Source organism: Aedes aegypti, chromosome 2 (genome assembly GCF_002204515.2).
Source record: "Aedes aegypti strain LVP_AGWG chromosome 2, AaegL5.0 Primary Assembly, whole genome shotgun sequence".
Taxonomy (NCBI): domain Eukaryota; kingdom Metazoa; phylum Arthropoda; class Insecta; order Diptera; family Culicidae; genus Aedes; species Aedes aegypti.
The window spans coordinates 115,519,458-115,533,252 of NC_035108.1; the positions used below are offsets into that span (position 1 = coordinate 115,519,458).

Sequence of the window (13,795 nt, forward strand, 5' to 3'; positions counted from 1 at the left end):
ACTGTGTATTTAACTTTAACAGATTTTCAATGCAATGAAACAAGATCTAGAATGCTGTAATAAATGTATTTCGATCTGTCTTATCTGGGTGTCTAATATATAGTACCAAGGGATCGAATGTAGTATGTACTAGAATTAATACCCATTCTGAGCCCGACTGCTATGTCTTTTTTCGTTATTGGTGATTGTTTATTGTATGAACTGAGCTAATTCTGCACTTTAAAAATATCAGGGAAATGTTATTTTTCCATGATGGTCACTTTTGAATGTTTGGCTCCCCTATGTCAATTATGATAAATATCAACCAAGTTTTAAATGGTTAGGAAGAAGTTCAGCTGTGCACACGTACGCCATTAAAGCTTACGATGTAAAACCCCAAACTTTTGTGTTCAGCTCAATTCTTTGTTTTGAAATTCCATGTAAACTTTCACCAAACTCTTCTCCTGCTTATGAGAAAGTGTGCCTTAAGGTGATTATAAAACGAAGCCAAACTTTAGATTTTCAAGTGCACAAGGCTGGAGAATCTGACAACAGTCTGCGTTGAAAATCAATCAAATAGCTTGCTTCCTGGTGGTGACCAATGGGATAAATTTTCAACGCGGAGCGCTTTTTGATTCTCAAGTCTTGTGCTCTTGAAAATTTGAGGTGTGGCTTCGTTCTATAATCACCTTAAGGAGAAAGTGCCACCTGTCGCCTGGAAATATTGATAAAAGTATTGAATGTTCGAATGTTTGTGTAACCTCCCAACAATTCTCAGATCAATACACTAAAATCGCATGATTTCCATTTTCTTAAAAAAACTCACACATGAATAAATGATTTGATTTTTTTACCGATGGGGCGATATGAGCATCCAATTTTTGGTTGTGAAATTATCTTACATGATCTAAATTTTCAATTATTGTAAGCTGTATGTATCAAGCTTCAAAATGTGTTATAAACAGCCACAAGATGGCCAAAGATAAGTTTTTTGAAGTTCATACTTGCCATGAGATCATTGAAAAGTGCGGTCAAAGTCATTGTCATTGTAGTTTATAGTATCTACAAACAGTACGTACATACAGATTAAATTTCAGTAAACGCAGTGCGCATCGTTCCTTCGTGCTGTGCGTACACGAATTCTCTCTGCTCTTGGAATTTTTCATAAAAACTACCTAAAGCAATAAAACAGTACTTTTCAGTGCTACTAAAACAGTACTTTTCAGTACTATTTTTTCTTTACTAAATATTAGAATATATATATTTACTAAATATTAGAATAATATAATATTAGAATATTAGAGCTTTAGAAAAAGCAAAACTTATATTCGATGTCCGTGTGACGTGGGAACATTTCCAGAAACCTGGAGGAAATTACCAGAACCCCACTCAGTGCCGTCGGTGCCAAAAGTGGGATCATGATACAAAAAATTATCGCATGGATGCTAAATGTATGATTTGCGGAGGTTTTTCTCACGCTAAGGACGTCTGTCCAGTGAAGAAAGATACCACCAAGTTTATATGCTCTAATTGCGGGGCTAATCATAAGTCAAATTTTTGGAGTTGCCCTTCACGCAAGAGAGTCGTTGAGGCTCGTGCCAGGCAGATAAAAGATAATGTCCGTTACGATAACGGTCGTTTCCGGAATTTGCCTGGAAGAGTATCGAACAATGCAATACATCAGCGAGGGAGATCCTCATGGCTATACTCTTGTAGCTATTCAGCTGCCAACAGGTAAATGCGTGAATAGTATATGTACAGCCGAAGCTATTCCAGATACTGCACTGCGCTCAAGTAAAATTGACTTCCAGACAAAATTTCCCGCTTCGTTCGACATTCCAACAACTTGTTCCCCAATTGGTAACACCGTAGACAATTCTCCCTCTGGATCCAATTATCTGCTGAATGATCTAACTGGTTCTGCCCACCCGAAACTATTCCCTACTGATGAGTCATCGTTGGATGGATTTTCTTACCAGCTGAACGAACTGGCTGGTCCAGGTAAAGATAACACATGTGTATGTCCTGCCGAAGCAGGGAATGATGCTACACACACCCTCATACGACCTGTGTTGCAGATCAACTCTGTTGTCCCCACTGACTTGGACGGTCCAAGTTGGACCTACTATCATCAGGCGCAAACTTCGTTTCCTCAGGTAAACATGCATCAAGTATATGTCCTGCCGAAGCAGGTGAACAGTCTACACCCAACCTGACCCACAGCACATTGCAGACTTGTCAGGCGTCCAGCTGTTCTGCTATTTCGACCGATCTTCATCAGCTCACTGAACCACTTAACACCAACGTGACAAGTGCAAATCGAATCACCGTCTACTATCAAAATATCAGAGTGCTGCGTACAAAGATTGATGACTTCTTTTTTGCTGCATATGAATCTTCTTATGATGTTATCGTCATTACTGAAACGTGGCTTAATGACCAGATCTTTTCACCGCAGCTGTTCGGTGATCGGTTCACCGTATATCGTACAGATAGGAACTCATCAACCTCTTCTAAAAAAAGAGGTGGGGGCGTACTTATTGCTGTAACCAATCGTCTTAGCTCGGCTCTACCTTCAATTGCAATCGATAGTACTGTTGAACATCTTTGGGTGAAAATTTTTGTTGCTGATAATGTCATCGCTGTTGGCGCTGTTTACTTGTCGCCGGAAATCCCTAATGATTCTACCGTAATTGAGAAACATTTGGATTCAGCTTTGAACATTACCAACTCTTTAAAGCCTGGTGATTGCCATCTTCTTCTTGGTGATTTCAATCAAAGTAGTATAATTTGGACTCATTCATCTTCGGGATATTTGTATGCTGACCCAAGAGATTCGCATTTCTCTCCTGGTAGCTGCTCCCTTCTGGATGGATTCTCCCAGTTGGACATGAAACAGTTGAACTACATTGAACACCATCGCGGACGAATCCTGGACTTGATATTTGCCAATTCAGATATTGCTTCGCTTTGTTCTGTACAAAGAGCGAATGATCCTTTGCTAGAAGAAGATCCGTATCATCATGCGTTAGTAACTTCGCTTACTTGCAACTGTCCGGTACTATTCGATGAAATAGAGACTTCCAATGAATTTGACTTCCAGAAGGCAAACTTTTCAACACTGGATTATGATATTTCGCATATCGACTGGACTCCTTTACTTGATGCTTCTGACGTTGACGGTTCTGTGGATTTCTTCACCTATACGCTGAAACAGCTTTTTATTAATAACGTTCCTGTACCTCGACCACGAATAAAACCTCCATGGTCCAACAACCATTTACGTAACTTAAAGCGTCATAGATCCAACGCACTGAGAAAATACACTAACCTGAAAACAACGGAGTCAAAGAGACATTTCAATATTGCCAGCAACAGGTACAGATCGTATAATAGATTTCTTCATGCTCGGTACACCAATCGAATTGAATCTAACCTGAAGCATAACCCAAAAAAATTCTGGTCGTTCATGAATGCTAAGAGAAAGGAAGCTGGCTTACCAACATCTGTATTTTTAAACGAAGAAGTAGCAGATTCTTGTGACGATATGTGCAATCTTTTTGCAAAACACTTTTCAGACGTTTTCCGTAAAGAGTCTGTTGATATACACCGAATCAATAACGCTCTGGCTGACGTTCCTCTAAATGCTCTCAATATGGAATATTTCCAGTTTTGGATGAAGTCCTGAACGCGCTGAATAAACTCAAGTCACAGACAAACAGACGTAACACTTAGAACAAATCGCTATCAAAATCATAGTCGAGAGAACATGTACGCCCAATGCTAAAATCGATGTGTTTGGCCGATGGGCCAACAGATGGCGGTAGCGTGTAAACGTCAAACGCGAACAAAAACGATGCGAGCGCTGCGGGTGGTGGATTGGCCACCTACAATATATTTGAATTGACCGTTATAAAGGTGGTCGATGGACAATGATAAGAGTGTGACGTCTGATTGTTTGTGCTCAAGTCATCTTCTACAGCGGGTCCTGATGGTATTCCTTCAATCGTATTAAAAAAATGTGCCTCATCGTTGTGCGCTGCTCTCACCATTATCTGCAATAGATCAATTGCTGAATCCAGATTCCCCACCAAATGGAAAGAATCAATAATGTTTCCGGTATACAAAAAGGGAGACAAGAGAGACGTAAAAAATTACAGGGGAATAACTTCATTATGCGCTGGATCCAAGCTGCTTGACATCCTAGTCAGCGATGTTTTGTTATCAGCTTCTAAGTCGTACATTTCTCCTGACCAACACGGATTTTTTCCGGGACGCTCTAGTGAAACAAATCTGGTACAATTTACGTCGTTTTGCCTGAGAAACATCGAAGAAGGCAATCAAGTCGACGCAGTCTACACGGACCTGAAATCAGCTTTCGATCTGGTCGACCATTTGATTCTAATAGCTAAAATGGAAAGATTGGGAGTACCTTCGTTCTTCACTCGTTGGCTTGAATCGTACTTGAGGAATCGGCGATTGTCTGTTAAAATACGTGCGGTACAATCTTACTATTTCACTAACAACTCTGGCGTACCCCAGGGCAGTAATTTAGGTCCGTTACTGTTCTCGATATTCATCAATGATGTATGCTGCTTGTTACCTGCTGGATTTCGTTTAGTGTATGCGGATGATCTAAAGATCTATCTAGTTGTAAAGAATCACGAGGATTGCATCGAGCTGCAGAGGTTGGTTGATCTCTTTGAAGACTGGTGTATCAGAAATCATCTGGTTATAAGTGCCCAAAAATGTACAGTGATATCATTCAACCGGAAAAAATGTCCAATAACGTGGGATTATCAAATCTGTGGTACTCTGCTGTCGCGTGTCACCGTCGTCGAAGACCTTGAAGTCCTTCTTGACACAAATCTGTCTTTTCGTAACCACTTTTCTAATATAATTGCAAGAGCAAATAGAAACTTAGGTTTCATCATGCGATCAACCGGAGATTTCTCTGATCCTTTCACTTTAAGATCACTATATTATTCGCTAGTTCGCTCCACACTGGAATATGCATGCGTTGTTTGGAGTCCTTACACAAATGTATGGATATTGAGAATAGAAGCAATTCAGGCCAAATTCACCAGATATGCTTTGAGACTGCTCCCCTGGATTGCCAACATGCCAGCATATGAAATACGATGCCGTTTGCTTGGTATGGAATCGCTTCGCAATCGACGGAATTCTTTGAGAGCATTATTCGCCGGTAAACTGTTATTAGCGGTTATGGGGACACGGGAGACCGTGTTATTTTCCCTATCTTTTGTCTCACTCTAGCAATTATCATCAAAAATTTGTGGAAGCAAATCTCGATTTTTAGTGAACCGATAAAGCTGAAAATTAATTGGGTTGTGCACTACATTTATAGAATCATAGTGATACTTTTTCGCACCGATATATGGAGTGGTGCTTAAGATTTGCTTCTTCAAATGGATAGGGTGATTATGATGACGTCCCGTGCGGCCTTATAGACGCTCCAAATATTCTTGAGCGACTGAACATCAATGCGCCTTCAGTATCCCTGCGTTCCAGAGATCCTCTCAGACCGGATTTTCGTAGAACGGATTACGGAATCAACGAACCCATCACTGCTTTGTGCCGGGAATTCAACAAAGTCTATCATCTATTCGATTATTCCATCTCAGCTTCAGTATTCAAAAGCAGACTAAAACGTTTCTCTCTACATCCGGAATCTGAGTGAGCAAAATTGTGTCGCAATTAGGTGAGTCCCAGTCCAATAATTTTAAAAGTTTTATATGATGCTTTTTGAGTGTTCTTTTCTTTTTTGTTCTCGGTCATCTTTCTTCAATACAACGAGTGACGAATACAGCTGCGTATGAACTTGACAAATGATTACTTCTCTCATAGCTCTGTTTAAGTATTTATTGCGTAGAAATGTCGTTTTGTATTTTATATTTTTTATGTATTATTTTTAATCTGTATGTAATCCATTGTATTTTGTTTTGAAAAGATATGGGGTTTTTACGCCCTTTTGATTGGACTACAGTTCATGCAAAAGGGCTTTTCCCCATCTTAATCCTCATTAAGACATCGATCAGTTGAGGTATGAAAATAAATAAATCAATAAATAAATAAATAAATAAATAAATAAATAAGTAATCAGTAATCTTTTTGAAAAGGTCATTTTGAACAGAATCATGGCCCACATCAACGAAAATTCAATTTTTGCCAATGAACAGTTCGGATTCTGCCATGGACATTCCACCACTCATCAACTATTACGTGTAACAAATTTGATCCGTTCCATCAAATCTGAAGGCTATTCTACTGGTCTTGCTCTTCTAGAATAGAAGATATAGAAAAAGCATTCGACATTGTTTGGTATGAAGGTTTGAGCGTAAAATTAAAAAACTTTAATTTTCCAACATACATTGTTAGAATAATTCAAAATTATCTGTCAAATCGTACGCTTCAGGTTAATTATCAGAACTCCAGATCTGAAAAACTTCCTGTAAGAGCTGGTGTTCCCCAAGGCAGCATTTTGGGACCAATTTTATATAATATTTTCACATCTGACTTACCTGAGTTACCTCAGGGAAGTCAAAAATCCTTGTTTGTGGATGACACAGGCCTCTCCGCTAAAGGACGAAGTCTACGTGTCATCTGTAGTCGATTGCAAAAAAGTTTGTATATTTTTTCTTCATGCGTGCAAAAATGGAAGATTTCTTTTAATGCTTCCAAAACTCCAAAACTAATAATAATCCCACATGAACCAAAAGCTCTTTATTTGAAACCTTCAAGTAGACATGTTGTCACGATGAGAGGGGTTCCAATAAATTGGTCAGATGAAGTTAAGTATCTAGGGCTCATGCTAGAAAAAAATTTTACTTTCAAAAATCACATTGAGGGCATTCAAGCTAAATGTAATAAATATGTAAAATGTCTCTATCCCCTTATTAATAGAAAATCAAACCTTTGTCTCAAGCTTTTGATATTCAACCAAATTTTCAGGCCAGCCATGTCATATGCTATACCAATATGGACTAGCTGCTGTAATACCAGGCAGAAAGCTCTGCAGTGGATTCAAAATAAAATTTTGAAAATGATTCTGAAGCTTCCTCGCTGGTATAGTACCAATGAGCTACACAGAATATCCAATGTTGAACCAAAAAGGGTTACAAAATAAATCAGTAATATTGAAATCTCAATCAAATTATTTCTCAACAAGTTTCTGACTGTTAAAGGCCGCGCAGCCGAAAATTTTGCAAGTTTCATGTGGATTTATGCTAACATTTTCAGCTCTTTAAATCACGTGGCTAGATTGGCAACGTATTTTTGTTTTGACCACGGTAGGAATGTTGCTTATATGAATTGGTTTAACAAAATATGAACAGTTCGTCACTATTGACTGTTTAACGATAAACTTGCGACGGTCGACGCGCCACCATATTCCATATAACGGAGTGTATTAAAACCAACTTGGAGGTGATGATTTGGAGGTTATTTGGCAATTTGGAGGTTAAAATCCCCTCCAAACACTAGCGATTTTGCGGTGGGATGTTGACGTTTGATGACGACATGACTACTCTACAGCTCTTGAAACCTTTCTAATGCATTTAAAAAAATACACGAGTATTAGCGTAGTTCATTGAAAAATGTAACACGAGATGCATTAAGGGTAAAAAATAATCGTTTTAATACTCAAAAAATCCGTTTCTTAATTATTTATCATTCTGTTTTGCTTTAAACGTGATTTTTTTGGTATGCCTACCAATTGACAAGTTCTTATAGCTGACAAATCTTTCAGAAATCTTTGGGGGGTTTGCATGAACATTGATTTCAAAAGCATCTATTTTTGGGGGTCTGCGGGTCGTATGTTCGAAGGGGGCCGCAGCTTCAAAAAGGTTGGGAATCACTGTTCTAGAATGTTAAGGTCGGAGTCAATTATGAAGAAACGGTTATGGGATCGAACATGGTGTCCAACTATTAATCGAAAAGCAAAATATTAGTTACCGTTTCAAAGTGTAGAGAATGCCGACTAATAGGACCTCCGAGTAAGTCGGCTTTCAACGTGGGCGAAGTAACCCGCAAGGCAAATGCACCAAACAGTGCCAATCGAAAATTTGCCAAATCATCTACCCGCCCATACCTACCGTTCTCCTGAAACGAATTCTATGTCGACGCTGCCTCAAGTGCACCACTTTTTCCGAGTCCATACTTGAGTGGGACAACAAGATGCAGGATCAATGTTACGACGGCAAGGTGAAGCGGAGAGCCATTGGGCGATAACACTCGAGAAACCGCAACACGACGGATAGAGCACGCGGAATTGATATTTATCTGTGCCGCAAGGTGTCTAATGTGTTACTATTGGCCTCTGGTCAATGAGCGCGAAAGCCTTCGTTCAATTGGTACCGCGTTATCGATAAATTGATAAGAGATACTTTTAGGTTACAGGGTGTGCTGCGGACGGATTTGAAGGATGGCGATTTTTGGGTTTGCGAAAGAAAACAAGCTTGGTTTAATTATTATTTTTCATTTATGTATTTTTAAGAATAATTTATTTATATTGATTTTTGTCGTAAATTTTTCATAATTTACAGAGATTTAAATGAAATCAAATATAAAATAAAATAAAAATATATTGCGTTTTTTCTCAATGGATTTCTTCTCTCGCGCTAAGTTGAATTCTCCAGGTTTTTAATAATAATGTTTTGTTACATGATATCTGACATTTACGTGTTCTAAGAAACTAAGAGAGAATTTTTACTCATATTCACAAATTACCTTTCTTTAGTTCTTTTTTATATTACTTGTGTTTTTTTCTTCTCTGCCCTTGCCGGCAGCGTGCTCGAAGATAATGTTTGCGTTATCTTTAAATCATGTTACTTCCTTAATTCAACTACTGTTCTTTTGTTTTCTCGTGCGCTATCGCACTCGATTATCATCTAACTGTTCTGTGTTCTGTTCCTGTTATTTAAAGATATAATACATTTATAGTTACGATTCATTTAGTCGTCGCTGTCGTTTCCTTTTAAAATAGTCAACTTGTGTGTTTCTCTCTCTCCTCTTGAATTCAAGAGAGGGAGAACTTTGTGTGATTCCTTTCAGACCACTAATTTATTACAATAGCTGTGTTCAGTAGTGTCTCTACATACCTAATCTTATCTGCAAAGGAGGGGATTTTTCATAAATAAATTAAATAGCTTATTGGACACGAAAAATAGTAATCGGTACGACACAAAAATTAATACTAATAGCAACTAAAAGTACCTACTTTCATTCGCTAGCTTCATTGTCACAATTGTTATGTATACTCCATATCATTGCATTACAAGAGAATTCCTTCTTATAATTCAGATTTAGCTACTGTTGTGTCGGGTAATTGTACCCTCTTCCCTTCCCGTTCCTTTTCACTACTATCTGTACAGCATACATCCTATTCAACAGATGAATGAATTCCTGTTGCGTACTGTTTTACATGTATATAAAAACAAGTTCCTTAAAAACTAGCAGCAGCTTTACACAGTTCTCAATGGTTTATGTACACAGGGGGTTCCCAGCTTTATTCAGCCAAGGAAGTGGAGCACAAATTGCCTTTGGGGATGAAGAAGGAGGGGGGGGGTGTCGGTACACCGGAGGCAGAACCACTCGAGTCGGTTCAGCTACAATCTTCCCCTTTAGTATTACCTCTTGATGGAAACTATTTACAGTGTGAGGGGAGAGTGGTTTTTTTGTTTTCTGTTTACCACAAGGAGGAAGTCACGTACAATCTCAAGAGTCGTTTTATTCCACGCCTATACATACAAAACATTTCGCACGACCGGCGGCACCATTGCATGCCCACACTCACGCTCACACATCATACACGCGTATCAAATAGTTTTTAACGGCAACGTCTTCATTCGAGATCGATTGGTTATTTCATACACATTTTTGTTTCTGTATCTTTTGTTTTTTACATTTGTTTCTACTATCGCCAGTTTTGTTCAGTTTCTGTTCCTTTTTTTCTACGCTACTTTCCTTTTTTACCTATAATGTTTGATGCACTTTCCTTGTGTATGGTTTTTGACATGACGTCTCAAATATTCAACAAGTTTTAAACAAGATTGTTCTGCTCGGTTGGTGTGTGTGTAAAAATTTGAAACGGTTTTCCTTTACCTATGGATACGGTTTTTTTTTTGTTTTGCGTGCCAGTTTTGACTTTAGACTTTTTTTTCGTTTTTTTTTTACTTTTTAAGGTATATTGTTATTTGTTTAACTAAATTTCATTTATTAACCTTTCATTGATCACTACCATAATTTTTGTGGTTTAAATATTTTTCTTGCAGTTATGGTACAATTAAAACTATCTTGGTGGACTATGTACAGCTTAAGCGTCAGAGGTTTTCATGTTTTCTGGAAAAAAAAATAGATCGTTGGTTGTTTCGGGACCCTTTCGGGATGGATAGGCAATTCCACCTCGCTGATCATGTTCTAGCGAGCTTGACATGGAAAATCCACTTGAAGGGGTTTATACCAATTGTCAAACATAATTTTTCATAAATTGTTAATCAATAGCTCCACTCCACTACTGGACCAAGTATTTTGACCTTGTATGTCATAAATCTGATGGAGTTAGACATTGTAGTAGTCTTAAGATCTGAATAGTCGAATTAGGCCATCATAGGATTTGTAGAGAGTCTAAAGCAGAAGACCAGTCAAGGGCTGAAAGTCGCTTTGCTGGTCGCCAACGCTCATTCGTGAGGCCAAGACTGCAAAAGATACCTCGAAAGGGACACTTGAAGTACTGTCAGCACACACGTGGCATAGAAGCTAAAGCCATCCGAAGGAAGGCGTCGTTCAGCGGATCATCAAGATCACAAGGTGATATTAAGCTACGATGCTGTGGTATTCGTTTGGAAGAAGCAAGCCGTTTGGCATAAAGGACATTTAGTACAACGGTCATTTGGTAAAGTGGTCATTAGGCATCATCAGTTTTACAGACCTTTTTTCAAGAGATGACTATGGATCATTGAAATAACCAAAACGGCCGCTGTGGAAAGCATAGATAGCGCCACCGTAGCCTTGTGTGTTTGACAGAACAGCAATGCTGTCACAATGTTAAATCCCATATACAGTGGCGCTTTTGTTTTGATGCGGTGAGCACTTGGAAAAACTACCTTCAATGATCCATTCTTGATGAAAAATATTACGCTAAATAACCGTTATGACCATATGTTCTTCAAACCACCAAATAGCTCTATGCCAAATGACCCAGACCCCAAGCCGTCCCTGCTTGGTAATCTGGAGCTATTCTTGGAAATGCAAATGCACTGAACACATTGAAAACATTCTACAAGTTTGATAACGTGTTTCACACGTAGATTTTTACTAATTGTAAAACACGTCAATCGAACGTGTCAAAACTTTCGTTATTGACAATCCGAATGTATATGTAAAACACGATAATTTACAAATTGTCTAAAACTTCTCTAACGAAATTATTAGATAATACGGAAATATCTGCTACAGGCACCCATTTCGGTCGCACTACTCATCAAAAATAACATGTCAAGGAACATGTTACGCATGCAATTGAAAAAAAAGGCCTTGTTTTGATGGGTAAACTTATTCCACTAGTGATGGATATCGCCATTGTAAAACACGTTCAAATCATGTGCAAAAGATTGCTATCGAACCAAAGTCAATCCTTAACAGAATTACAGGTTTTACACGTTATTTCACATTGTCAATCGACACGACAGATCCACGTTGCAAAGAAGGTGGATCGAACGTGTGGATTTTTTTCAGTGTATTTCCAAGATTTCCCAGGGTACATGCAACGAAAGGGTTTAGTAATACTTCCGAGGAACGAAAGCCGCAATGAAGAGGTGCTGAATGTATTCTTGATGACAAGACCAGACATCGCAATTTCTGCTTCAATCCTGAAAGGATAAGCAAGCTATCCTACACTGAAAAAAATCCACACGATTGGATCCACATTCTTTTCAACGTCAATCGTCTGTCGTGTCGTTTAACAAAGTGAAATAACGTTTAAAATCTGTAATTCTGCTAAGGATTGATTTTGGTTCGATAGCAGTCTTTTGCACATGATTTGAACGTGTTTTACAATGGCGATCACTACTGGAACTGGTTCCATCAAGACAAGGACTGATTTTTTTTGCACGCGTAACATGTTACTTGACATGTTAGTTTTCATGAGCAGTGCGACCGAAATGAATTCTTGTAGCAGTCTTTCCGGATTCCCCAATAATTTCGTTAGAGAAGTTTTCGAGTATTTGTAAATTACCGTGTTTTACATATACATTCGTATTGTCGATAGCGACTGGTTTTTCTCGTTCGATTGATGTGTTTTACAATTAGTGAAAATCTACGTGTAAAACACGTTGATCAAACTAGTAGAATGTTTTCAGTGTAACGCCGCAGATAGGACAGAAATCAAAAGAGTAATTTGCAATCTGTAACTCAAAACTTGCGATAACATTTGGATTCTATCGAGGATTACCTAAAATGCAATAAAAAGCAATGCAACGATAGCAAACAGAACTTTGTGGCCCTATCAGGCACCGAAGCCAAATTTATGGCTTCGGCGTTACTGATGGACTTCGGAGAGAAGGGACCCGAGCAAAGTCCAACATCAAAAGGAAAGCAAGTCGCAATGTCAGGGAAAGTTAAGTGAATTTTAATAACAAAGTTAAGGATTAAAGACTGTTGTAGTACTTGACAACACTGCTCAGAAATATTATGTAAAGCGTAATATACATATCAAATCAGCTGTAGGATAGGGAATTTGAATGTTCAGCAAAGTAGGAGAGTTTGTCGCTTGTGTTTGATAGAAAAAATGGTGCCTTACAACAACGAACAGGTAAAAACCTCCGAATAATTGGATTTTATTGCAATATCCCTAAAATGTTTTCTGGAAGCATTCAATGAGGTATTCCAGATACTTATGGAGAAATTCTAGAAGATTTTCTAAAGAAATACCTGGTGCATTTCACTAACAGTTAACAGAGCAACTTACCATGAAATTTCTTATGGAATGTTAGCGAAATCTTAGGAGATTTTTTAACACAATAATACCCAAATTTTTATTTTCGATATAAATATCATTTTCAGTTATCTAAAATCGTTCTAAACACCGTTTTGGGCAATGATTTATTTTTATTCGCAAATCTATGAATTTTGGTTTTTGATTTTTATAATTTTTATTTTTGAACATCCCTAACCTTTTTCATTTTTTCTTGAAGCCTCTTCTAGTTACTAATTTTTGGCTATAATAAAAATTCATATTTTTACATTACTTTAAAAATATTTAATTTTTATCATTTTTCCGGAAATATTTTTATTTTCCGTGTAATTAACGGAAAAACAGTTTTGAAATTATTTTAATACCGACAAGCTCTTTTTATGTGATAGGTTTATTGTAGAAAAATATAAAAAGTACAATTTTTTATATTACACGTTAAATTAACCCCGGGCATTTGTAGATTATATAAGAATACAATTTTTCAAACAATTTTCAAAAATACAAAAAAGTTTCGAAAATCATAAAAAACTTTTCTTATATGCGTGTTATGAGTCAAGGTTTAAGCCAAAAATTAAATCATGTTGTTTTCCGAGCTACGAAAAAATACACAAAATTCCAAAGTGTACCCCGTCTAAAGGCGGGGTTGGGTATTAGAGGGTTAAATCAGTCTTCCCAAACGAACACCGAACACGCTGGTTCAGGCGGTTTCGGTACTCTCCTTGTACTCTGTTTTCGTGTGCAAACCGAAACGCTCGAAACTGAACCTAAACCCAAACATGTGTAAAGTGAACATCGGTGCAAACGCCGGTTCGAAAACCGGTCCAT

At 37.9% G+C, this 13,795-nt stretch overlaps 1 protein-coding gene across 1 annotated transcript in view; it reads right to left on the reverse strand.

Annotated features, from left to right (window-relative positions):
• LOC5571563 (F-BAR and double SH3 domains protein 2) overlaps positions 1-8,317 on the reverse strand; it is a 30,329-nt gene extending 22,012 nt beyond the window's left edge. The window contains exon 1 of the mRNA XM_021842045.1: positions 8,094-8,317. Coding sequence (XP_021697737.1) covers positions 8,094-8,156 — 63 coding nt within the window. The 5' untranslated portion in view covers positions 8,157-8,317. The remainder of the gene's footprint in view (positions 1-8,093) is intronic.
• Between the last annotated feature and the right edge of the window lie 5,478 nt (positions 8,318-13,795).